We start from the raw sequence: 27,246 nt of genomic DNA, 5'->3' as shown, positions 1-27,246 counted from the left end.
AATTTTTGGTACATATTGTTACGGACACACACTGCCATTTAGCGTCAACCAGCGGAACCACTCGGAGAACAAAGACAACATAAAACTCCTGCTCGATACTAGATGGCGTTAGACTTCCACAAACATGAATTTTTGTGGAAGTCTAAATCTAATGGTCAATTTTCCAAAAATCATGAGAAAGCAACCGTCCGCATTTTCGAGATCGGGATACTGGAAAACAAAATGTTTTGATATTTATACGGACCATCTTAATGGAAACTCCTCTGCACGGTTTGGCCGGTTTCTAGAGACTGGTTGCTCTCCTGGAGCCGTTTTACTGATCGCATCGGCGTAATATTGGGTTGATTTGATCACATTATTTTGGTTTTGGACTGGTCTATAGGGAGTTCTGATATACATTCGATCTATTGTGACTAGAACAGGCAACGATGAAAACATTTAAGAGATTTTTTTATGAAATAAAGGGGCAAACGAGCAAACGGGTCACCTGATGGGAAGCAACTTCCGTCGCCCATGGACACTCGCAGCATCAGAAGAGCTGCAGGTGCGTTGCCGGCCTTTTAATGGGGAATAGGGTAATAGGGGAGGGTAGGCATGGGAAGGGAAGGGAATTATAGGGGAGGGTAGGGAAGGGAATAGGGTAGGGGATTGGGCCTCCGGTAAACTCACTGGGCGAAACACAGCGCAAGCGCTGTTTCACGCCGGTTTTCTGTGAGAACGTGGTATTTCGTTGGTCGAGCCGGCCCATTCGTGCCGAAGCATGGCTCTCCCACGTATAAATATATTAGATAGATAGATTTTCTGGTAACTTAGACAACAGAAAAAAGTACTTGAAATTACAAGGATCATTGAGCTTCATACCGCAGAAAGACTCAAAAACATATTTTTTTTAGGTAAAAAATAGTCTAAACTAACTATCAATTAGGATTTATTATTTTGAGTACTTAAATCCTACTAAAAACTAAACTTCTGACTATCAAGCCTTTTTTGAGTAACTTAAGTTACTCAAAAAAGGCTAGTTAAGCTAAGGTAATTGCAGGAAGCTGAGTTTTTAGGGTTCCGTACCTCAAAAGGAAAAAACGGAACCCTTATAGGATCACTTTGTTGTCCGTCTGTCCGTCCGTCCGTCTGTCAAGACCCTTTTTCTCAGGAACGCGTGGAGGTATGAAGCTGAAATTTATATCAATTACTCAGGTCTACTGTCCCTTGAAGCTGTGAAAAAATCAAACTTCTAAGCCAACGCAATCAAAAGATACAGCCGTTTATGCCGCAAATTTTCGACACTTGCAAGGGAATCAAAACCTACAGGGTGCTTCCCGTGAACTCAGAATCTTGAAATTTGGTACGAAGCAACGTCTTATAGCATAGATAAAGGAAAAATTACGAAAACCATAAATTTTTAGTTACATCACATAATATATTTTTTTTAATAATTTTAAACTTACTACCCATTTCCTCATAAACGCGTAGAGGTATTAAATTGAAATTCATACCAAATACTCAGGTCTATAATACCTTTAAGCTGTCGGAACCCTCGGTGCGCGAGTCCGACTCGCACTTGGCCGGTTTTTTTTTAATAAAACAGCATTAAAGACAAATCATGTCACAAAAAAGACTGCAAAATACCCACTACGAAAAAAGATATGAATTTTTGATACCTCGCTGGCAGCAATTATTAAAAATACACAAAAAAGATTATAACTCATAACTCGAAAACTAAGAAAAGTTGCTGATGCATGGGGTATTTTCGGATACCCCCAGGTACGAGGAATCTAAAAAAAATTGTTGACGTCACTAATTGGACCATCCTGTATATTGCACATCTCCTTTACATATTATACGCAGCGTTCTGTGCCCAATTCCTAGTTGATATGTACGTAATTGTAAGCTTGCATAAGTGAATTCAAATTGACAGCTTACTATGTAAATCTGGAATGGCGAACCGACAGCACTATTGCCACCAGCCCGAGCTAGCACGGCCACCAGTAGAAATACGAAAGTATAGACAAACTGTGGAGATAAACTTAAGGTGAAGTACCGATCTTTTTTCGTTCCAAAAAATTCAATTAAAATGCCACTTTATGACAGACTATAGTCCTGAGAATTCAAATAATATCCTACTTTATTACAAATATATACAATGTGTTCCGACACCGGTGTCCGATCCTTTAATGTCATGATCTATGGCATATTTTATCGACAAATTGGCTCTAAATTTTTTTCTCTCTCTCACGGTTGTAAAATGGCAGCCATTTTAATTTTTCTCGAGCTTTCACACTAATCTGACCAGTACTTCACATGTAAATATCTTATGAAGATAAAAAAGGTATCATTGGGTCAACTTGGGTTTTTCTATGTTTAATTCCACGAAATTTATAACATATTGCCTGTGTAAGCGTAGTCCACAAATTTAGCTATCAAATAAGACCTTTTTTATCTTCATAGGATATTTACAAGAGCAGTTCTGGTCAGATTAGTGTGAAAGCCCGAGAAAAACTAAAATGGCTGCTGGTTGTGCACTTAATTTTGTTATAATTTAATATATTATATTTCCTTATTTTCCTTAATAATTAAATAATAAGTTCTCAAATTACACTCTGGATTTGTGTTGTGTTTGATTTCCACTGTTAGGATGTAGCTCAGTTTGGGAGTTTCTGTTCATCAACCGTTGGATGAACCTTTAACATAATATGGCAATTCACCACTGTCGGAAGAAGACGAAGAATACATATCTTTGACACTTGACAGATGACAAGTGTTTGCTGGCGGCCTTTAGCCGCGGACCGGGTTTGATGGCATACGAGAAAATTTTGTTCTGATAATTTTTCCTTGAAAAGGCTTAATCCAGCTGGAATTTCAAGTTTCTTTCCCCTTTGGTTTTTCAATATAATCGCTGTGAACTTTTTGTGTGGTCGGCCGACCAAAGTGCATCAAAATTCAAGAGTACTTCAGCTACGCTCCGGAGCGGACCACGCGCTACAGAAGACAATCATCTTGCTCCTACAAGATCCAACGGGCTTGCTGCTACTGCAATTGCCTGATGAGCACCCCTGCTGACTATGGAACAGGTTAGTCGGGCATGATACGGATTCCGGAGTGTTTTTAGGGTTCCGTACCTCAAAAGGAAAAAACGGAACCCTTATAGGATCACTTTGTTGTCCGTCTGTCCGTCCGTCCGTCTGTCAAGACCCTTTTTCTCAGGAACGCGTGGAGGTATGAAGCTGAAATTTATATCAATTACTCAGGTCTACTGTCCCTTGAAGCTGTGAAAAAATCAAACTTCTAAGCCAACGCAATCAAAAGATACAGCCGTTTATGCCGCAAATTTTCGACACTTGCAAGGGAATCAAAACCTACAGGGTGCTTCCCGTGAACTCAGAATCTTGAAATTTGGTACGAAGCAACGTCTTATAGCATAGATAAAGGAAAAATTACGAAAACCATAAATTTTTAGTTACATCACATAATATATTTTTTTTTAATAATTTTAAACTTACTACCCATTTCCTCATAAACGCGTAGAGGTATTAAATTGAAATTCATACCAAATACTCAGGTCTATAATACCTTTAAGCTGTCGGAACCCTCGGTGCGCGAGTCCGACTCGCACTTGGCCGGTTTTTTTTTTTTTGAGAACTTTGTATTATCCCGCAGGCAATTTAGCTATTTACACGCTATTGCCTTTCCATTTTACAACCATGAGAGAGAAAAAAATTTTGAGGGCCAATTTGTCGATAAAATATGCAATATATCACGACATTAAAGGATCGGACACTGGTGTCGGGACACATTGTATAGTCTGTCATTAAGTGGCATTTTAATTGAATTTTTGTTGGTCGCGATTAGCCGCGGTAAAGATCAGAACGGACCTTAAGTTTATGTCCACAGTTTGTCCATACTTTCGCATTTCTACTGGTGGCCGTGCTAGCTCGGCTGTGGCACACTACAAAGAAGCACTGATATGCTGTGAAATAGACCTGCCCCTTCTAGTGTGTGTTAATATGGTCTCAACTCTCAGGGCACCACAACTTTGAATACGCACCAAAATAATTAAAAAATATGGTTAGAGGGCACATCTGTGACCTCGCTGATATTTTTCTACAAAAATAGCACGATGATACGAGAAGGTTTGCAATTACTGATGTAGATGCCAGATATTCATTAATGAAAAAACTAAAAATGCGGGCATAATGTTGTGTTTGTCAAAAACGCTGAAAATCAATGTTTATTGAGAAATCGTTAAGCAATACATTTTCAGAGGGCAGTCCGAATAAACGCGAATCCGTATAACTAGAGTAAACAGAACTAATTAATAGGCCGACTCAGAAGAGATGTCATATCGGCCGGCGCGCGCCGTACTAATGCGCTAATGCTCAGCATTATGAAACATGTTGAAAGTGTACAGTCGCGCCCAACTCGCGTATATTCGCTCGTTTGTTTGAAGTCGAGGTACTCCTTAGTTATGACTATTCTAGTATAACTGAGGGTCGGATAATCGCTCCGCCGGCGTGTGAGAGTGTGGAGGCGTCGCTATGCGAACCTTCAATAACTTCCGTCCCACGGGGCTCCGGGTCAGGATGGGAACCTGCCCTCCGTTCCCTAATTTTGGTGGAAGTCCGGTCCCTTTCCGAGGTAGACCCTCGGTAGGTAGACCCTCGGTTTGCCTTCAGCCGTATCCCTCCGTATACGGCTGAAGGCAAACCGCAGGTGGTTTTGGTGGGTAAGAGTCCCACATACCCCCGAGGTGCTTCAGCTTCAGGGTCGGATAATCGAGTTTCAACTGTAGTATAAAGTATGTACTCACAATGCGTCGCTTCTCGGCGGGGTCGGGCGCGGCGGGGGCGGCTCGTCCGCGGAATATGTCCATCACCTTCGCCATGGCCGACGGCCGACGCGACGCAGACGCCGTCACTGTGTGGTAGTACTGTAAAAAAAACTGTATACTGGGGCTGCATTCTCATGCGTGGAATGTTGCTTCAACATAATGTGTAAGCGGGCCCCTAGACGATCAATTTTATTGTGCAATATTATTGACCGTCTAGGGTTGATATAGAACGAGCCCGCTTTTCAATATTATTATAAAAGGTGATAATATAAAGAAATAAAAAAATATTATTGTCAAATAAATTGTTCAATATATTGTTCAATCGTCTAGGGGCCCACTAAGTGTGGTGCGCTCGAAGCACATTCAAGTTACAAGAATAGGTCTTAGGGCCTTATCACAATGGCGATTAGCGAGCGATTTGAAAGCGACGCGACTGCCCAGCGCACACGCCGCGATGACGCCACGATTGCGCGGCGTGCACGCAGCTTGCCTTCGGCGTTTTGGACACTCAGCAGCAAAATGGATTCTGACGTCACTCCCTAGACGAGTCTACTATATGTAATAATAATCTGTGTAGACGAGTGTACAAAATGGCGTCCACGCTACGCCACGACGACGTTGCGCTGTCGCGACGTGCACGCCGCGCAATCGCGGCGTGTGCGCTGCGCAGTCGCGTCGCTTTCAAATCGCTCGCTAATCACCAGTGTGATAAGGCACTAACGGATTTAGTACGGAGTACGTGTAAAATTAAATCACAGGACATCGGAAAAATATACCTATATTCTGCCCCGTGGCCCGTAGTCACTTTTATGTCTATGCTGAATTTGACAAAATTGGACTAGTAGTATTGAGCGATCGAGAGTTTTGTTATTGCAACGTCTAACGCTAAAATGTTACAATAACAAACGAAAATACAAATTTCTATTTGGCCAACCAGATTAAAGAGTCGTAAAACTAAAGAAAAAGATGGGTTAAGTAAAAATGATAAAAGAAAGGTTGCTGTGCGAAGAAAGGTTACAAATTACAATCTAAGTTTACATTAAAAACCTTTAATGCGAGCCCTCTAGTGAGTGATCAATAAACTAAGTACTGACAATGTCTCAAGTTACAAGCTCACAACCAACTATCGAGAGTTTAGTCGTGTTTTCCGTAGATGGTGTTGAATGTTATAATTTCTCCAATTCTGTGATTGACGTCGAATTTTGTACATAAAAAATATTGTCACCCTCATGCTGACCATCCACGCGTGGGTGTCAACATGTATATTATGTCTAGATTGCTAATCTCTTACCCTGGTATCACTGCCTGGATGGGGATGTGCGGATCCATCTCTCGCCTTGACCGTGGGTGTGGGAGTGGGCGTGGGCGTTGCAGTTGGTGTGGGAGTGGGGGAGCCCAGCGGCGTGTCCTTGTCTAGATCCTTCGTCGGCGTCTTGGTCATGCTCTGGAAATTATAGTTATTATGAAGTCCAAATTTAGTATACACTTCAGATTTGAGACTTTTAAATAGTTTTTGATTAAGTGGTTGAAGAATGAAGATGTATATGTTTTTAAAAACTCATTTTATAACATACATATAATATACATCTTCCCTAAAAGAGAATGAAAAGTCCCTAAAGAACAGAGAGAAAACTAACAAGAGCCAACTGCCAAGTTAAATTGTGAGAAAAGATGCTGCGAGTTGTGTAGAGCCATAGGCATAGCTTGCACGTTTACCCCCTGTAAATGAACTTACGATAAACAGGGTTAACCTACCACGAAAACCCATAATATTATGAAAAAATGACTCGGATTCGAAAACATACCGCACGATTTTAGTCTACGTGACTCGCGTGAGCACTGACCATATTTTTCGGAATTCAGGGGCCGTACCACGAAACCGATTTGAGACTCAAACAATCGTACGAGAATGCCGCGTCCCTACTCTAACAAACGAAAAATGACGCGGCATTCTCATCCGATTCAAAGTCTCAATACGGTTTCGTGGTACGGGCCCAGAGTCGAAAGGAATTAGAAAATATTACTGCAATGTTTGGCAGCCTCGCCACAGACAGTATACAAAATGTTTTTTTAACGTTTAACAACGTTTCTGTCAATATTCTATGACAAATTTGTGCAACAAGTCGGATTATTTACTGTATGTGCTAGCAGCGCCCTCTGCTCCGACCTTTGCTTAATATTCCCTAGGCCTGTTTAGGATACTCCCACTAGTTTTAGAAAAAATGACATAGATTATGTATCTTGCGACAAGAAAACAACAGGCGTTTGATAGCAGATATTGCACAATATCTGCATATCTTTTTTACGAAATTATATCAGAATAGTATCAGAATTCTTTTTATGAAATTTCGACAGATATCAGATATTGTGCTGCCAAACGCCTGGTGCTGTCGCAAGATACGTAGTCACCCTACCGGCTACCGTCACCGTAGCAAATATTATAAAAATACCCTTTTTCTGTCATACGTTTTAGTCCGCATGAACAAGTAACATGTACGAAATTACAGGATACGGGCAACTTGCACGCGGACCAGGGCCCTGATTCACAATGCGCGAACTCTCGCCGTGCCAGACAATGACCAATGACCGCACGGTAAAGTTTCCGAATCCGTGTCGAACGGGAACCGTGAATCGCACTGTTGATCCGCCCGCGAACGATAACGCGCATGACAGGAAAAAGCCATATCGCGGGCTTCAAGCCAGGAGGGCGTATAAAAAGTAGTCGTTTTTTGGCTTGAAGCCCGCAATATGTAAGGGTGTTAGTGATACCTGCATCGCCGCCATGACCTGCTGCATAATGGAGGGCGGCTTGCGCGTGTCGCGCGCGTCTCGGCTTCGCGACTTGAACATGTCGAACAGCGCCGGCCGACGACTGACGCCGCTCGTGCCTGCAACATCATAAATAATCATTTTATTTTTTATTATTTATTTACCAGTGGTCCGCCCCGGCTCCGCCCGTGGTACATACATAGCCCTCAGGGACATTTTAGCTATCATTTTGGCTATACATTGGAGAAAGAATTTTCGAAATCGGTCTAGTACTTAGTTCCCGAGATTATCGCGTTCAAATAAACTCTTCAGCTTTATAATATTAGTATAGATTTACTCGGGCATCATAGGCCTAAATTATAAATACCGCTAGATGATCCGCAGCTCCATTGCGGCAAAATTTGTTTATCGCACGGGAACCATACATTTTTTCGGGATAAAAAGTATCCCATGTCCTTTCCCAGGACACAAAGAATCTCCATACCAAATTTCATTTAAATCCGTTCGACGGTTTGTATGTGAAAAGGTAACAGACAGACAGACACACTTTCGCATTTATAATATTCGCATTCATATTAAGATAGTTATATATAATCACTGTATATAATAGTTATATAAAAATATTAGTAAATATAGAAAGTAATACGAGTACCATAGAGTAATAATGGCTGGTCTCTGGTAATACATAAAGAATAACATACATAATCCTACTAATATTATAAAGGCGAAAGTTTGTTTGGATGTATGGATGTATGGATGTGTGGATGTATGGATGTTTGTTACTCTTTCACGCAAAAACTACTGAACGGATTTTAATGAAACTTTACAATAATATAGCTTATACATCAGAATAACACATAGGCTACAATTTTAACCGACTTTCAAAATGGGGGAGGTGTAATGTTTGTTTTCTTATGTTCAACGATTACTCCGCCGTTTGTTAACCGATTTTCAAAATTTTTCTTTTGGTATATACGGTATCATCCCAATTTGGTATTATATTCACAAAAGTGGTGATCTGATGGAGGATCCATAAGTAATCGAGGGAACTCCTCAAAATTTATAGGGAAACATGTGGTGACTTCGGTTTCGTGAGAAGTATTCTAAGCATATGCTACCAACAAGTAAGATTTTGCACCGAGGTATATCTGGTATACCGTGGTTCGGAAGGTGCTGAGAGAACTCCTGATTCTTTATAAATACAAGTTTGGGAGTTTCGGCGTTGTTTTAAGAACGGAAAGCATATGCTACTATGCAAATTATATTCATCATCATCATCACTACCATATTATACCATGCATCGTCCCATGGTTATCAAGCGATAATTTAAAAATCTATACTTACCTAATATTATAAACCTGAAGAGTATGTTTGCTTAATCGCGTTAATCTCAGGAACTATAGGTCCGATTTAAAAACTTATTAGATAAATATTAGAAATTACGAACTACAAGAGCAATTTTTATGGCAATATTTGGCACAGATATAGAGTAGACCAAGTGAAGGGAGTTGGGACATAAGCTATTTTTTATGGGAAAATGTACAATTTCCGTAAAATTCCTAATTTATGCGGGCGAAGCCGCGCGGGACATCTAGTATTATTATACATGTACGTCCTATAACTACACTTTGTCATGTGTTGACGATAACGTGATGCGCTTTCATTCTCGAGTCTCTCCCGGAAGATATCCTCCAGTCTGATCAAGCTTTGATCGCTTGTTAAAATTGGAAAAACATAGCGTTAGATTTGATGGTCTCTACTCTCTTCGGTGCAGTGAGTGCATGTGCTGGACACGCTGTCCGTTAGGATCGTTATTGGTAGATTGTAATCTAATTAGAAAATACCTCTATATTTTGTATTAATATTATATTTATTTTAATAAAAGTTGTTGTCAGGTCACATGTATTTAATTTAATAACGGTGTGAAGTAACAAAAACGCGCACTCAGCTGCTATATATTATAATGATTTTAATGCAAAATAAAATAAATATTTCGCTTCTGTCGCAAAACTAAAATTGTCTAGTTTCAAACCATTACCTTCCTCAAGTGAGTTATGTCTACATCAATGTAATGCTGGCTTCTCACGGCGTGTAATATCTCGAGCCGCGCCGCACCAGCTCGAGCCACGCGCCGTGTGAAGGGGGTGGCTCGAAGTGGCACGGGCTGGCTCGAGCAGGCGCGTCCGATCCGATTGAAGTCGGTAACTTAAAAGGCGCGGTTCGGCTATTATTACGCGCGTGAGAACGAGTAGCGCGGACTTACTTGAGCATTTCTCAAAAAAAGTGTAGATACTTTCTATCTAAATCTTTGTCCCACATTTTAAAATATGTTTTTCTATACATAAAATAGACCATTACCCGTTTCTATTAAATTGTATAAGTAGTAAGTTAAAGAAATTCAGTAAAAAACATTTACAAATTAGAATTATATTAATAAATTATTAACTACTAGCTGTTGCCCGCGACTTCGTCCACGTTAGCATAGTAGATCACATCCCTAATAATTATTTATTGTACAAAAATATTCAATATACAGAATTGACTTTCCTACGATTTTATTATATATAGATGTTCCGCGCGGCTTCACTTGCGTAATTTAGGAATTTCTCGCAACCGTATATTTTGCAGCAAAAAATAGCCTATGTCCCTTCACGTGGTATATTCTTCATGTATGCCAAATAACATAAAAATTGCTCCAGGAGTTCATAATATAATAAGCAATTCCATATAATTTCCCCCGTTTTTATCACATTTTCATCTACTTCTTCGCTCCTATTAGTCTTAGCCTATAGCCTACCTCGATGAATGGGCTATCTAATATTGAAATAATTTTTCAAATCGGATAAGCAGTTCCTGAGATTAGCACGTTCAAATAGGCCCTTTCATATAATTTCCCCCATTTTTTCAACATTTTCCTCTATTTCTTCGTTCCTATTAGTCTTAGCGTGATAAAATATAGCTTGTAACCTTCCTCGATCAATGGGATATCTAACACTGAAAGAATTTTTCAAATCGGACCAGTAGTTCCTGAGATTAGCGCGTTCAAATAAGCCCTTTCAAATAATTTCCCCCCGGTTTTTTCCACATTTTCCTCTATTTCTTCGCTCCTATTAGTCTTAGCCTATAGCCTACCTCGATGAATGGGCTATCTAACATTGAAATAATTTTTCAAATCGGATAAGCAGTTCCTGAGATTAGCACGTTCAAATAGGCCCTTTCATATAATTTCCCCCATTTTTTCAACATTTTCCTCTATTTCTTCGTTCCTATTATACTTAGCGTGATAAAATATATCCTATAGCCTTCCTCGATAAATGGGCTATCCAACAGTAAAATAATTTTTCAAATCGGACCAGTAGTTCCTGAGATTAGCGCGTTCAAACAAACAAACAAACTCTTCCCAATTATAATATTAGTATAGATAAAAATATTTTGAAAATCGGTCTAATCTAGTCGTATGAAAAGTGAAGTGCCCCAATTTCATACCTTCCCAAACAATTGATTGTATTTGTAAGTAAGGCTTTGCAGAAATTTTTGAAAGAACTTATGTATTTATTTAGGGCTGCAAGACCATAAATCATTTAAAACGAATATTTGGTCGTATTAGAACAAATTTATTTAATAAATAATGTTTTTATTGTATCGCGGAAAAAGTTCCTCTTTGAAATTCATTTTTTGTATTTTTTAAAATTTTGGAGTCTATTTTGGAATTTGGTATAAATATGTTTTAGTATAGTGGCAAAATTGTTAAGCTCGATATCCATCTTATTTTCGTTTTGATATTTCTTTTACGTTCCACGTGCGCGAACAGAAGGTTGCCTATTAGCGTAGTGGTCCAGAAAATTTCCAGTCTTTGTTACCCAAGAAACGCAGGTAAGCTCTAATATTATTATTATTTCGCCTTAAGATCCATTAAAGCTCCCAATTTTGATTTCGTAAGTGAAATCATAAACGAGTATTAGTATTAGTTGTATGCGTATACAAGTTGAATAGTTTATTTAACTTTATTCGTTACTTCCTTTTTTGTTACTTTTGAGTGGTAACTTATATAAGGAAAAGAAGGTAACAAAATAGGAAATTGTAAGGCAGAGTGTTGACTATGTGATTTTTATTATAATAATTATGAAAATTACTTGAGTCGTAGCCAAGCTTTTAAAGATTCTATTAATTGCTCATCTTGTTTTGGCATATAATTTTAAGCAACATTGATATTTTTGATTATTATGTAATAAGATTAGACAAACAATATTTTGTTTCAGATACTGATTTATTAACCAAAGGATCGTAAAGAAACAGAGAAACGATACTCTTAAATATAACAGATTTTTTATTTGTACTACTGTGTAGACTAGGTTTAAGAAATCCTATTTTGTTACCAGAATTATATTTTGGTTACTGTCCCATAAAAGCGGCCGCATATTTCTTTGGTTTTTTAAATATTTTATTAGGATATTATTATGTTTTTGTGATGAAGACAAAAATAAATACTTCGTTTTGCATTATATATGTATAAAAAAATTATACAAGATAAAATAGACTCAATATTGTAAATATGAGAAAGAGTTGTTGCCGAATAGTAACGTAAAGGAAACATTACCGCCTATATTTTAAGATTTCACTGTTAAAAATAGACAGATATTTTAAAAACAAATTAAATTTTGTTTTTTTATCCCATTTAATCAAATAAAATTTCTAATAACACAATTCAACATTGAATTTACGCAATCTAGTAAAGGTAACAAAATAGGAAATTTTCTGCACCTCGGGTCTGTTTTAATAGATTTTGCTATTTATTAACATTTTATATCTGAAAACAACCCCTATTCCAAATTTTGTAGACATTTACCCATATCTTAAAATAAAAATATCGGTAATATTTAAACATTTTTATTTTATCATATTTTCTAAAAAAAATGGTACAAATTTTTTGAGAAACGCTCACTTGTTAGCTCGTGCTCGCTCGTACAAATCGGCTTGGCGCGGCACGGATCGTGATATTACGCGCCGTGAGAAGCCAGCATAATACTAAGAGTGTCAGATGTCAACATAGTAACGATAGCCAAACTGTCGAGTAAGCACGTCTAGTTTCTCGGAATGTATAATATGCTGTATCTCTTTTAGATAATAATAATGATCAGGCGTCTGCGTGTGGTAACGTATATATAGCCCGGTCGCAGGACAGAAAGGTATAGATTATGGAGTAAAGAGTACTTCGAATAAAATGTAAGGATATAGGATATTTTTTGCAGCAAACCGTTTTTTTTTTTACAAAATGAAAATATTAAAGTAACGTATATTGTATTCAAGATTCGCCAAGTCTGTTATGTGACATTTGTAATGTGTTAGACGAAGACATGCAGACCTTGTATACTTATTCACTGTGTAAATATTTTAGTAAGAAAGTAATAATGTATTATGAGATTATTCGCTAACGAATTTGCAAACAACTTAAGCCTATTCTTACTCTATTTCCAGAATTTTCAATCAGTACAGCTTTAATCGCTTCACAAACATTAAACAGTTCTGGATTCCTAACCGAATTGTCGCCTTAATACCCGGCAGTTTATAAACCGACTATTAGGTGGACTGGGTTGCATGCAGTACGCTAGTAAACAGAACTTTACAGCGTACTTTGGCTGAAGAGTTACAGTAACCCGAAATAGTGCCTGGGCCAGCTTTCTTCCGGGCTGCGTTTCACATCAAACTGATTGGCAGCCGCTTACGTGATGCTAGAGCATACTCACTAGCTCAATATAAAAACGCAGATAACGAATTACTTTAAAAAAATTACCGTCCTCCCTCGAAAGAGTCCAAAAAATGCAAACTGGGTACTTTTACCAAGCGATTTTAAATATTTGGAGTCTCTATCAAATTGCCTGCGTTATATGGTAAAAATGCGTTACTGTTTTCACAACCTTCGCCTAATGATTACGATAGAAATTCAATTTATAATATTAATATATAAATATAATAATTTAAAAAAAAATTTGAAAAGAATAGACAACTAGTCAAAAAATAAAAGATGTCCTCTGTCAATCCGTCTCTAAATATGTCAACGTTCCTACCCTTTGTTCCTGTTAACTCACCGTGTATAGTCTGCTGGTACATGGGATGTGCCTGGCCATCATCGGAGCTGCGTCGCTTCCTCTCCCCGACAGACTGGGTGCTGCGCGTGATAGCCGCGTCCAGGCGTTGCTCTGAAAACAGTTTGTAACAATATTATGCTTCTGATAAGTCAATACTTTGAATATAACCCTACCTGAGGGCCTAGACAAGCGGCAACACCACAAAATGTATGAGATTTGACAATTTATAGTTTGTGCGTTTTAAGATGATATGAGAAGTATCACCTTCTCATATTCCTTGCTACGGGTTTTTTTTACAAGAAAACAAAAAAATCAAAATGTAATAAATTATATTCCATCTACAAAAACAAATGTTTCCTATAATTGTAAATGAATAAAAATGAAAGTTGCTAAATGCTAACTTATTAATATAAAATTAATTATTGTTACGAAAATATTTGAAAAATGTCAGATGCATGAAATGGAACTTATGCCAATAGAGATTGATACTGTTGAATCGAAATCAAATCGATAAAAAGGGCGGCCATTTTAAATCGCCGGCGCCACTCTGAAACGTCAGTACGAAATCGATAATTTCGATTGCAATTCCTTTACGAAGTGATTCGATATTTTTAATTTACTTATCGATTAATTTTCTTAGGTAACTTTCCTACTATTGTCAATTATAATGTGTCTCCCATATCATCTTAAAACGCACAAACTATAGTATTCGCTAGCGAAGCGATGACTTATGTCAAATCGTATACATTTTGTTAGCGTGCACGATAATCGCTTGCCACTTGTCTACTAGGGCTGTTGCTTCAAGTGAAAGTTTGTGAGGATGGGTGGATATGTATAAACTACTGAACGGACTTTGGTAAATGGAACACAGGCTCTTTTTTACAGTACAATATAATATATTCAATTTATTCATTTAATCGCTGTCTATAACAGGCTCAATCAAAGTCGTAAAGTGCGTGATCGCTTGTATTGGTCCATCTTTGGCCAACGTGGAGAGGTTGCATATTTTAATTTGCAGTCGCAAATTACCTTTGGTAAATTACGAACAGATTAGGAGTCTAATACGGATACGCTTAAGTGCATTTAAATCCGGCATCTAATGAGATTTGTACGCAATAAAATATTTTGATGATTTCATAATTATTAAAATTTACAAATAATTGAAATTGACATAATATTATAAATAATTTAAATTGACACGTACCTACTTTGAGAGCTTCATACAATACAAAGCAAGTGTCAGAGATAGGTAATGAAAAAATACTACAGTAGTTCGTGAGATAAGCCCTTTCAAATAATTTCCCCCGTTTTTTCCATATTTTCATCTTATCTCTTCGCTCCTATTAATCTTAGCGTGATAAAATATAGCCTATAGCCTTCCTCGATAAATGGGCTATCTAACACTGAAATATTTTTTTAAATCGGACCAGTAGTTCCTGAGATTAGCGCGTTCAAACAAACTCTTCCGCTTTATAATATTCAGTATAGATAATGCTCCTATTAATTCCCTGTACCGTTATTCGAAGCTTATTTAATTGAGATAGGCACTACGTTTCCCGCCATTATATCCATACTATTGACTTCCGGTTACTCCCACTTTCGTCCCACCATGGTGAAGAGGTAGGGAGAGTTTATAAAAGCGAGCTAACTCGTCTGCCAGTTCATTGGCGTCTTGTTTCCCGCCCGATACGGTAGTGTTTTTGTACACAGGTGTAAGTGCAATTTATTTCAAGGAATTAAACATGTATAAGTGCAATTTATTTCAAGGATTTACACAGGTATAAGTGCAATTTATTTCAAGGAATTACACAGGTATAAGTGCAATTTATTTCAAGGAATTACACAGGTATAAGTGCAATTTATTTCAAGGAATTACACAGGTATAAGTGCAATTTATTTCAAGGAATTACACAGGTATAAGTGCAATTTATTTCAAGGAATTACACAGGTATAAGTGCAATTTATTTCAAGGAATTACACAGGTATAAGTGCAATTTATTTCAAGGAATTACACAGGTATAATTGAATTTATTTCAAGGAATAATAATAAATAAATATCTACAGGTATGTTATATTCTTTTAATATTAATTAAATTAAATATATTTTAATATAAGAAATAAAAATATGATAAAGTACTAATTTAATAATTTATTTTGTTAATATAATGACAACTGTTTTTAATTATATTTTAATTAATTGTTACTATCGATGAAAAAAGTATAAAATATTTGCATCTTATTTTTCTTTAACGGATTTTCCGTTCAGATAAAAATTATCATTTACAAATTTTATTTATCACTTACAAGTTTATAAACAATTTTAGTTTAACATAATGAAATTATTAATTTAATGACTAGCTTTTCAGCATTTTATTTTTAAGACGAATGGAAATGCTAGTAAAATATGTGAAAATGGTTGATACCAGTTGCAGATCCATCTGCACCGCGACGTACTTTCTAATTTCTAGCTCCGATAGTGACAGCTCATCCACTAGCTCTTCAGACTCCGCTAAGCACCGTAGTAAAAAAAGGAGGGGGCAAACGCACGTGTCACTCAGACCGTAAATACCAATGAGTTTCTAAAATATAGAATATCATTGGTAAATACTAACGGATGTACAAAGAAATTACTGACATTATAGTTGCAGCCAACATCTAGACGACGCCTCTTAGAGTGATATAAGGTATGCAGTTCGGTAGTATAGTGGTCAGTATCCCCGCCTGTCACGCGGGAGACCGGGGTTCGATTCCCCGCCGGAGAGCCAAAAACTTATCTATCATCTCCAAGATTCACGAGCTTTGGAGACTAATGAAGTAATTTTAAATCTCCAATCCTCCGGCCATGATAAGGCTTTTGGAGCGCTTACTATGTGCGTTATAAAACAACGCGATTACAAAAACCACTCACTGACGACACAAAATGGTTTAAGGAGGAGAATCCGGATTATACGCAATAAAAATTATCAGCGGGGCTAAAAGGGTCGCTTTGGAGAATCATATTATGAATCATAATATGATTCATTTTATGTTTATTTATTAAATCACAATGGTCACTCTGCAGTCTGCTTGCAATTCATGGCTAGTAATTTGTACTAATTTGACATTCGTCAGTTTGACTGTTTTGACGATTCAGTTTCTGAATTGATTTTAGAGGAACTGCGAAATGCGACCATTTTAGCTCCGCTGAACTTTTTTCTGAAGGTGAATATCAGAGAATCTTCTCAGATACGTTGCATATTATATGTCGTCACCGACGTGAGATTATAACAAAACAAGTTCGCGATCCGACGATTAATACGTCTACAGTAGACGAAGCGTGGTAAGGTAAGCTGGTAGTCGGAAGTGTTTTGGCTTCTGAGGAACTCGCGTGCGGTCACCTTGCAGGCAGAGGGTAAAAAGCCCAGCGTCTCCTTTCAGGAGCACGCATCTCATAAAAAACCCTTACAGGGTTGTTGTGGTTGTTACTCAAACGATCTGCCAACGCAAGCTAGCAGTCACCACTGCTCTCACTCAGTCCTACCGAGTAATCGTGGGTCATTTCGTGGACGTGGCATATCACGTAACCACTTTAAACAGGCAAACAGAGGATCTGGACATAAACGTGCCGCGTCGCATGCCCACAACACCGGTTATGTTAAGTTAAGCGACGTCGTTTTGACACGAAATATCAGGCCGGTCGTCTCGCTCAATATGTGGATTAATGGAGGCAGTTGGGAGCACCAGAAACAATACTGAAAATAATTTCCAGGTATCGTATACCATTTCGCAAGAAATTTCGCCCCCTTATTTATGTGGGGATGCAAAAAAGAACAGTACAAATTATTCCTCGTTCTCGCGACATGACTGCCACTATCCATAAAATAAGCGAAGGCGTCTTGGAGCTATGAAATCCATCTCTAAGCTTACCTTCGTCAATGTTTTTAGTACGCAAAACGGACGGTACTGCACAGCCTGTCTTCAACTTAAGGGCTCTGAATTACTACATCAAAACAACGAAGTTCAAACTTCTGAACATGTTTTGGGTTCCAGATTTTCTTCAGCCGGGAGACTGGCTCTGCAAAGTGGATCTGACGCAGGTATGCTTTCACGTTAGAGTCTCGTAGATTCTAACACTTGATATATCAAAAGCAACTTTGGGAAATGACGTGTCTACTATTGACTGAGTACTGCTCCAAGAGCTTTCGCGACAATAACCAACTGGGTGGCTCAAGTTCTTCGCAAAAGGTATTCGTATCATGATTTATCAGGCCGAGCAAAGCGAGCCCTAGAATATCCCACAACATTTTGTGGTACACTTTACGGAAAAACTATCGCGCCTATTGATTTGTGCTTTAATATAGTAATATTATGTGTCAGTCAAGGTCAAATGAGTTAAGGAGACATAATATGTTCATGTTGCCGTATAAACCTTAGAATTTTTAGGATGGATTATCAACAAGGAAAAAGCGATCCTTGTTCCATTTAAGTCAATAGTTTATTTAGGAGTCGAGTGGAATTCTACTACTAATATAAAGCGAGTTCCTATAGAGAAATTACAAATTCTAAAAACCAAAAATTTGTGAAATTCATAAAAAGCAACGTGTACCTATCCCTTAAAGAGATACAGAGCTTAGTTGGTCTATAAAACTTTGTTAGTTTTACTGTACCCACAGGTCAGCTCAATTTCCGCGCGCTTTTGATGCTGCTCAACAGAATGTTAAAATCGGGCACCAGATGACGTACGATTCCGGCAGACGCCAGGAACATTTTGGATTGGTGGCTCGAGAATTGCCGTAAGCCTTCGGCTATTCATATGTCATCGCATGGGGCGCTCGTCTTAATAATTTAAGTCTGACCTGTTTTTTGTCGCAAGACAAAATCATGCTCCATTGTAATCAGAAAGAAATATTAGCTATGTCAAAAGTTTTTCAAAGTCATCATAAAATAATGACTAATAATACAGTTTTAGTACAAAGCGACAATAAAACCGTAATCGCATACCTTCGTCACGAAGGCGGCACCAAATCTCAAAAACTTAGGATCTAAGAACGATATCAAATACACCTCAGTTTTTCACATTCCAGGGATTTACAACAGCCACGCCGGCAATTTGTCAAAGCTTTGTCGGAAACCAGAGTGGCATTTGACGTCCGAATGGACAAATAAAATTTTCAGCAGATAGGGCATTCCAGTGATCGACTTCTTTGCTTTCAGTCGGGTGCATGTGGTAACGAACAACATTTCTCTCGATTTAATTAACCCTGGGGCGCTCTTTCTAGACTCCTTTTTACTGCAGTGGGTTTTCCAGTTAGCTTGGATATTTCCGCCACAATGTCTAATACCCAAAGTTTTGAATCATCTCGATCACGCACAGGGAATATACTTGCTGGTAGTCCCCCGCTGGAGCAAAGTCTACTGGCGATCAGATCTGAAAGCCCGAGCGACTGCCGCCCCATACACAATTCCACGCCTGAACAAGTTCCTCATCGACGCGTCGACGGGTCTGCCATCACCCGAGGTCCACAAGATGACACTGGTAGTTTAGAAATCCGAAATATGGAGCAAACTGTAAGTAGATCTTCTATGTATGTCATGGCATTCATCTCGTAATTCTACACAAAAAAAAAAAAAACTTATAATGTTGCTTGGAAACGATGGCTACACTGGTCAAACCAAAATCAAGTCGATTCATGTAATCCACGGGGTGAAGATGTAGCCAGGTTTTTATCAGACCGAAGTCGGTTATTTCAACTCTTTGTAACCCGAATTCGGCTGGAGAAATTAGTTCTTATATTATACTTGAGTAAATGTTAAAATCCATAGCTTTACAAAAACCTACAAGCTTAAAACCACCAATATGGAATATAGATAGTTTGGCATCATATCTAAGCAATTACGCTTTAGAACATGACAACCCTTAAAGACATATAGCCGTTTTACTGCTCTTATGTTCTGGTAGAACAATAATTTATGTTTAACCCTGCTAAAGATTGATAATGACCATTGTATACAAAATACAAATGGAATAATATTTTTTGGCCATCTTTTGGTTCAAAAACTGACTTTTCTGATTACAGGCAATCTTGACCTAATAAAGAACTATTAAGGTACTCGATTCTAGGCGGAATACAATTACATTACATTTTACATAATTTATTATTATTTGCAGAGGTCGGATTAAACCTGCCTCAAGGACCATTATTTCAGGATGGATCGAATCCCTTTGCTACGCAGGGAAGTATTTGATCAGCAGTTGCATTGAAAAATTGGGTGGACAATTTTCCAATATAAATTATTTATATTAGGGGAAATTGGCGATCCCATAGTAGTTGGTACTACTGGTTGTTAAAAATAAACTATTTGATTTATATTATATTTTTGTATCTTTCACATTGGCGTCTAATTTACATTCCGTAAACTTTCGTTCCCACCAGGCGATAACAAACAATTCTCAATTAAATAAGCTTCGAATAACGGTACAGGGAATTAATAGTGGCGTTTTACCTACCAATAAAACGCATATTAATTTACTTACCTTATTCGAAGCTTATAGTTTAAATTCTGCCTGGTGAGTATAGACGCAATAAACTGGCAGACGAGTTAGCTCGCTTTTATAAACTCTCCCTACCTCTTCACCATGGTGGGACGAAAGTGGGAGTAACCGGAAGTCAATAGTATGGATATAATGGCGGGAAACGTAGTGCCTATCTCAATTAAATAAGCTTCGAATAAGGTAAGTAAATTAATATGCGTTTTATTGGTAGGTAAAACGCCACTATTTTTAACTTTGAGTATTAATAAAAAAAAGTGAAGTTAAAAAAAAGGGGAATTAATTTCATTTAATTTTCATTTACAAATAAAATAATTAAAAGTATCACAAAAGTATGATAAAACAAAAATAATTAGTAACACAAGTATAAATAAAAATGATATTCATACTTTTTCATTGTTTTAATTCTTCAATTTATCTTAATATAATATATAAATTCTTCATTTATCTTAATATGTATGAAAATCTTCTGCACGTGTGTTTGTAATTCAATTCTTCCTAAACGGCTACACCGATTCTGACGATTTTTTTTGTGTTTTATTTAATAGGTTTGAGAATGTTTAAGATTCACAATATGGTTTAAAAAAAACGTGGATAATCAGGAAAATTAAGAATTCCTTACCACCGTATAGAATTATGTCATTAGTCAAATTACGCTAAATTGACAATTTAGGCCGGCCGCACATTGTCCGAAATTTCTGATCAGAAACAGATGAACTGCCATCCGATCGAGTACTCTGGTGTTTTGTCCCAACCAAGGTTTTTGGGCCCAGTGGGCCCAATGACCAGATATGAATTTTTATATTTTTTTTCATCTGGCGATTGGTCCCAAGTAATTATTTTTATGACTTTTGGGCTTATGTCCGTAGGGCTAGCAAAAAAGTTGTAGATTTGAATAAAATACAGAATAATTACTTTGTATGAAAACATTTATTGCACACTGAATGAATATATGATATTAAAAGAAAAATAATTCAATGGACATGTATAATAAATTAAAATCTCTTATATGAATAATAACAAATGTACTTCCTTATTTAGATATAATAATCCAATTATATTATTATTGTATAGTTATTTCAGTTTAAAATTTATTTATAATTAAAGAAATATATAGCTTATATATTTCTTTAATTGTCAAATTATAGGTATATAAAATTCTTTGTAAAATAACGACTAATTAATTAATTAATTTTATATAAGTAAGTTTAATTCATTGTTTTGGCAGAATGTTAGAACTATAAGTAGTTGATAAGACTTTTATATCAATGTCAACATTCTGGCAATAAAGACATTTGAATTTGAAAATGAAAAATATTTTGTACCTATCACGTACTATGGCAATTCATGCCGATAGGCGCGAGCGGCTGTAACCCGGCCAAATTTTATTTATGATTTTAATTTTTAATACAAAAAAAAACTTCCCAAGTCTATCGTACTACTAAGATAGAATAATTTTACTGTGGGAAAACAACCATTAAAATTTCACGCAGTACCTATAGAGCAGGTATTTTTTTTAAACTTGAATCGATGCAGTATTTTTAGGTATTAATAATAATAATAATATAAGTTTTAAGCTAATAGTGTTAGATATGTTTTAAATGTACAAAACAATATTATGGTTATAACTTAAATAACTGATTATTTTTGTGCCAACCCTACTTCAATATTTCTTGCCAGAAAACAATCTATACTATCTATACTAATATTATAAATGCGAAAGTATCTCTGTCTGTCTGTCTGTCTGTCTGTCTGTCTGTCTCGCTTTCACACCAAAACTACTGAACCGATTGTAATGAAATTTTGTACACAGATAGTCTAAAGCCTGAGAAAGGACATAGGCTACTTTTTAACTGGAAAAGGGGGTTGTAAGGGGGTGAAAATGCGTAAATTTGGTCAAATTAAGTTAGTTCCAAAAACTCAAAATAGATGGCGCCAAGAGTCCCCTAGATCGCGCTATTGCTTGCTCATGCGTATTTCTATAAGAAGTGGTACCATGTAAAGCCAGGTTTTTCGATTCTTTCGATTGTTATACACGTTCTATACTAATATTATAAATGCGAAAGTATCTCTGTCTGTCTGTCTCGCTGTCACGCCAAAACTACTGAACCGATTGTAATGAAATTTTGTACACAGATAGTCTAAAGCCTGAGAAAGGACATAGGCTACTTTTTAACTGGAAAAGGGGGTTGTAAGGGGGTGAAAATGCGTAAATTTGGTCAAATTAAGTTAGTTCCAAAAACTCCAAATAGATGGCGCCAAGAGTCCCCTAGATCGCGCTATTGCTTGCTCATGCGTATTTCTATAAGACGTGGTACCATGTTAAGCTACGGTTTTCGATTCTTTCGATTGTTATACACGTTATTAAGTATTAACTAAGAACTCACCTACCAACTTAGATTAGATATTAAATTCAAAAACAACAGCGCCAAAACTACTGAACCGATTGTAATGAAATTTTGTACACAGATAGTCTAAAGCCTGAGAAAGGACATAGGCTACTCTTACTGGAAAAAGGGGTTGTAAGGGGGTGTTTATGCGTAAATTTGTTCAAATTAAGTTAGTTCCAAAAACTGGAACAGATGGCGCCAAAAGTCGCCTAGATCGCGCTATCGCTTGCTCATATGTATTTCTATAAGAGGTGGTACCATGATGAGTTAATATTTCGATTCTTTCGATTGTTATACATGTTATTAAATAACTCACGTACCTATAATAAATACTAAATAGTTTATGGCCTATGGGTATTGGCTATTGGGCAAAGCTAAAGTTGTGTAATGCATTATGCAGCTAAGTTGTGTAACGCTACATAAGCTTTAAAAGGTATAAAAAAGTTTAATTTAAAAAAATCATATTATGGGCACACTACACGGCTGTTTTGGGTATTTTGATTTAAGGGGTACCAGGGTTTTAAAAAGCTTTTGACACCAATTTTATTGACACCGCGCGCTATAAACTGAAGTCCACGCGGACGAAGTCGCGGGCAACAGCTAGTGGATCATAAAAGTGGAACCAGTCGCCAGATGGAAAAAAGTTAAAAATTCATATCTGGGCCTAAAAACCTTGGGACGAAACACCAGAGTACTCATCCGATCGACGTCATCTGACACATAATGTCAGACGCCCGCCAGAACGCACTCTGCTCATATATTTTTTGTCTGACGTCCGGTCCGGATGAGTTGTCAGATGCCGTCTATCGGATGGCAGAAATGTTTAATTGCGTTCCGGCGGACGTCAGACATTATGTGTCAGATGACTTCGATGGGATGGCAGTTCAAATGTTTCTAATCAAAAAATCGGATCGCGCTCTCTCTTACATTTTGTACTGCGCCGAGTGAGCTCGAACTCGCCGGAAGGAAATTTCGGATAGTGTGCGGTGTGGCGGTCCGGCCGACGTTCTAATTTTTCGGATCAGAAATTTCGGACAATGTGCGGCCAGGCTTAAACTTCATTCATCATAACTTCACATATGAGTTATGATTATGACGGACGTCGTCCGTCGGGCCCGCTAGTATAGTATATTTATATTTTATTTCGGATCCTTTCGAAACATCCGCATCCGCGTCCGCGGATGTGAAAAAATCGGGATCCGCAACATCCCTGATGCAAAATACACTTGTTATTATTAATTTCAAGAAGTAGAATGAAACCACTCTCAAATAACAAGTAATAGTTGATGGTAGCCGCGGTAGTTGTAATTTTGGTCGAAAACAGCCTAGATCTATATGTATATACAGTATAGATATAGAAGATCTATACTGTATAGACAATTCATCAAGAAATACCTGCAGTAAGACTGTCTGGGGTGCAATGCGGGTAACATATTGAGTTGGCCCCCATCGCCGGTGCAAGTGAATCACCGCATTAATTGTCAATGTGTCCTATGTGTAATGTGATAGGGGTCATACGCGCTGCGCGTACGCAACACTTCAACACAATTTGACGTCCACAATTCTGTTCCAAGCATAAATCTAGACACAGTGAGGTGATTGGGCTTTTTTTATTGTCAAATCATCTTCTGTGGGGCAGCGATAATAATCGATAGATTGGTAATGTGTGGGACAAGCGTAGGTGGCCGCAAAGTGTGTTATGCTCGGTGAGGCCGGAGCCCATGTGATACATTTCAGCTGTCGTATATATACCGACGCGCTCAGAAAACTTCGATAGCGCGATGCAGGAATGTTAGGCGAATTGTGGGTACCGCCACAGTAACGTTATCGAAAATGAATGGAAATTTATACAGCTCGTATTCTTTTGACATAAATCCAAAACTTTACAGTTCGGTAGGTCTGTCTTATTAGGTCGGTATTTTGTCGCTTACGCCCTTTCCATCTTTTGCTGTTCCATTGCTTATTTTTCCATGAGCGGCCGACCCGGCCTCTATGAGAGGCCGGGTCGGCCGCTCATAGAAAACAAGCAATCTAAAACATATGCAACACGGTTTTTTACTTTAACGCGGCGTCACCCTAATTCAACTTGCGCGACATCCAATAAACGCTCGCCGCGCTAGGTGTTGACTGTGAGTGTTGACCAACGACCGCACGGTGAAGTTTTCGAATCCGTGTCGAACGGGAATCACGAATCGTCCTGCAGCCTGCTGGTTACCTTGGCTATGAGTCACCTCCAGATTAGGGAAGGTTGTCCAGACATACTGTCTCAGAAAATCACGATAGTCTTGACTCCTGACATAATATTATGATATCTATTAACATTGTAAGTATGCATCTACAAAACTAACACACACATATGAGTTGTCAGTCACATCTGATCGCGCTTAGGCGTTTCCCGTAACAGAAGAACCATGTTAAATAACCCACTTGGCATCACGTCCAATGTTTACTTGAATAACCACCACCATAATTTAAGCTATATCATCTGACGTCACTTCCTATTTATATTCATTCATTAAATCGTAAGTCAGGTTAGTATTATATGTAGCAGCACCTGGGACTTGGCATGCCAGTTGGCAGAGCGATAACACGACAATGTATCAACAACCGAAATAATGTACAATGAGTAAGGCTCAATTTATACCGGCGCGGCGGGCGGCGCGGAATGGAACGAAATTGACTTTTCGCGACGAAACTGTACATAGCACAATGAACACAATGTCAAATAACACCATTCCGCGGCGGTGTAAATGAGCCTAACCATGCAAAATGTACTAAAGCAGGGGTTGCCCGTAGGCCGTACTGAAACTATGCTCTGAGTCGAATGGCATCCGACAGGATTAACGATGTTAGAAATTTGGGATTCGTTGTAATCGCATTGCTAAGTGAAATGGCGCTAGCGATGCCATTCATATTTTTGTAAGCTGTCAAAATTATGAGTAGACAGAATGATAGAGTATGCCGACTTAGAACTGATGTTGAAATTTTTAAATTTGACGTATTATGACGAAAATCGTCGCTAGGCTTGTTAACTTGTTACCTACGAATTTAAAACTATGACATATTCGCTGGACGTGTTCCTCTTTGGCCGTACTGTTGTTTGTGTTTTGGCACATGCGATTAAAATTGTCAGAATCCAATTTTGAAATCTTTATTTTAAATATTTAAAAATAAATTATATCAGCCAGCGCGAGGCACATTCCGTTCATAATCCTAGTGAAACCCGACGAATTTGACAGGTATTGAAACTCCGTTCCTTTGCAGTCGAACTACTGGTAGTTATGTCTATTGTGATTATCCTATGTAATTTTACTAATACATAGTAGTTATTTTACTAGGTACGATAGTTTTGCCATAATAATCATTTTAGTTCTGTTTCTCTGCAAGTTAGGTTCTCCGATAAAAATAGAAACTTATACATACCTATTAAGAATCGACCTTACTTCTCTCATTGAAATTATTATTATTATTCGAAAGGCGGTTTATCTTAGCGCTAATTGCATGCTACTAATTAACTTAGCGGCATTTGGATAAAGTATTAATTAGCACAATACAAGTAATATACAGTAGATCATTTTAATGCTAGCAGCTTCTAGACTGTCCATAACGGGCGCACGCACACATAGGCGTGTTTTCAGATAACTGTAGAAAGCAAATCCCCGATTCTGCCATTTTAATCCAACATTTACACGACTTAGATGAATTTAAATGAAGTTCGATGCAGTCTTGAACCTTAATATATTACGGTTCAAGACTGCATCGAACTTCAGAATTTAGAATGCATTCGACGTAGGTTTGAATTTTTTTATATATAAAAAAATTCAAACCTACGTCGAATGCATTCTAAATTCTATAATACGTAATACGTAGTTATTTTGTTCGATAATATTGATTAATATACTTTGTAGAACACGGCTGGTTTGCACTACTGTGTTTGTATGTGGTATTAAGGCCAAGAGGAAAATTATTATTGAATTATACCACGCACTAATTACAAACTTATTTGTTCTAAGAATATTTTTATTCAAAAGTTTTTGCATGTCAGCATGAATAGGTAACATTAAAATAATAGCTCCTAGCCATTTTAGGTGTTGGCTATCTTGTAAGGCCAGTTGGAGACATAATCTTCGTTATGGTATCATATTCTGGGGCAACTCTACTATGCGTGAAGATATATTTAAGGCGCAAAAGAAATGTATCAGAATATAGCCAATATACGTACAACTGAGAGTTGTCAGCCGTATTTTAAAAAATATAAACTTCTTACCTTTCCGTGTTTGTACATATACGAAGTAGCATTATTTGTGCGATCAAATCTACATTTGTTTGAGCGTTTCAACACAAAAAGACTAGCCGACAAATTATGTTGTGTTGAATCAAAAACCACCCTAATTAGAAAAAATGTTTTTGGTATGACAACTAAAATATACAATAAACTACCGCAGAGTGTTAGAGAAATAGACAGCATTCAAAGATTTAAAAATGAATTAAATAAGTATTTGGTTGATAAATGCTTCTATACTATCGAAGATCTCTTCCGTGAATGTAAATTTTAAACATAATATGTATCTTATTTATTGCCGACTTGTTATAAACATAAAAATCAATTTAGTATTGTTATAATAATATCTATATATTAATACGTGA

At 37.4% G+C, this 27,246-nt stretch overlaps 1 protein-coding gene and 1 long non-coding RNA gene across 2 annotated transcripts in view; both read right to left on the bottom strand.

Moving 5' to 3' along the window:
* LOC121739464 overlaps nt 1–27,246 on the bottom strand; it is a 155,139-nt gene that overhangs the window by 102,142 nt on the left and 25,751 nt on the right. Inside the window, exons 4-7 of the mRNA XM_042131951.1 lie at nt 13,681–13,791; nt 7,595–7,713; nt 6,117–6,269; nt 4,805–4,924 (exon numbers count right to left, since the gene is read on the bottom strand). Of these exons, the coding sequence (XP_041987885.1) occupies nt 4,805–4,924; nt 6,117–6,269; nt 7,595–7,713; nt 13,681–13,791 (503 nt within the window). The remainder of the gene's footprint in view (nt 1–4,804; nt 4,925–6,116; nt 6,270–7,594; nt 7,714–13,680; nt 13,792–27,246) is intronic.
* On the bottom strand, nt 9,701–12,614 carry LOC121739467. The gene is made up of 3 exons (XR_006037453.1): nt 12,581–12,614; nt 12,192–12,194; nt 9,701–9,818 (listed from the first exon to the last, which is right to left on the bottom strand). It is a non-coding gene; the product is annotated as an uncharacterized LOC121739467 (long non-coding RNA).

Source organism: Aricia agestis, chromosome Z (genome assembly GCF_905147365.1).
Source record: "Aricia agestis chromosome Z, ilAriAges1.1, whole genome shotgun sequence".
Classification (NCBI taxonomy): Eukaryota; Metazoa; Arthropoda; class Insecta; order Lepidoptera; family Lycaenidae; genus Aricia; species Aricia agestis.
The sequence above is the reverse complement of the archived record's forward strand: the minus strand, read 5'-3'. Positions and strand labels throughout refer to the sequence as shown.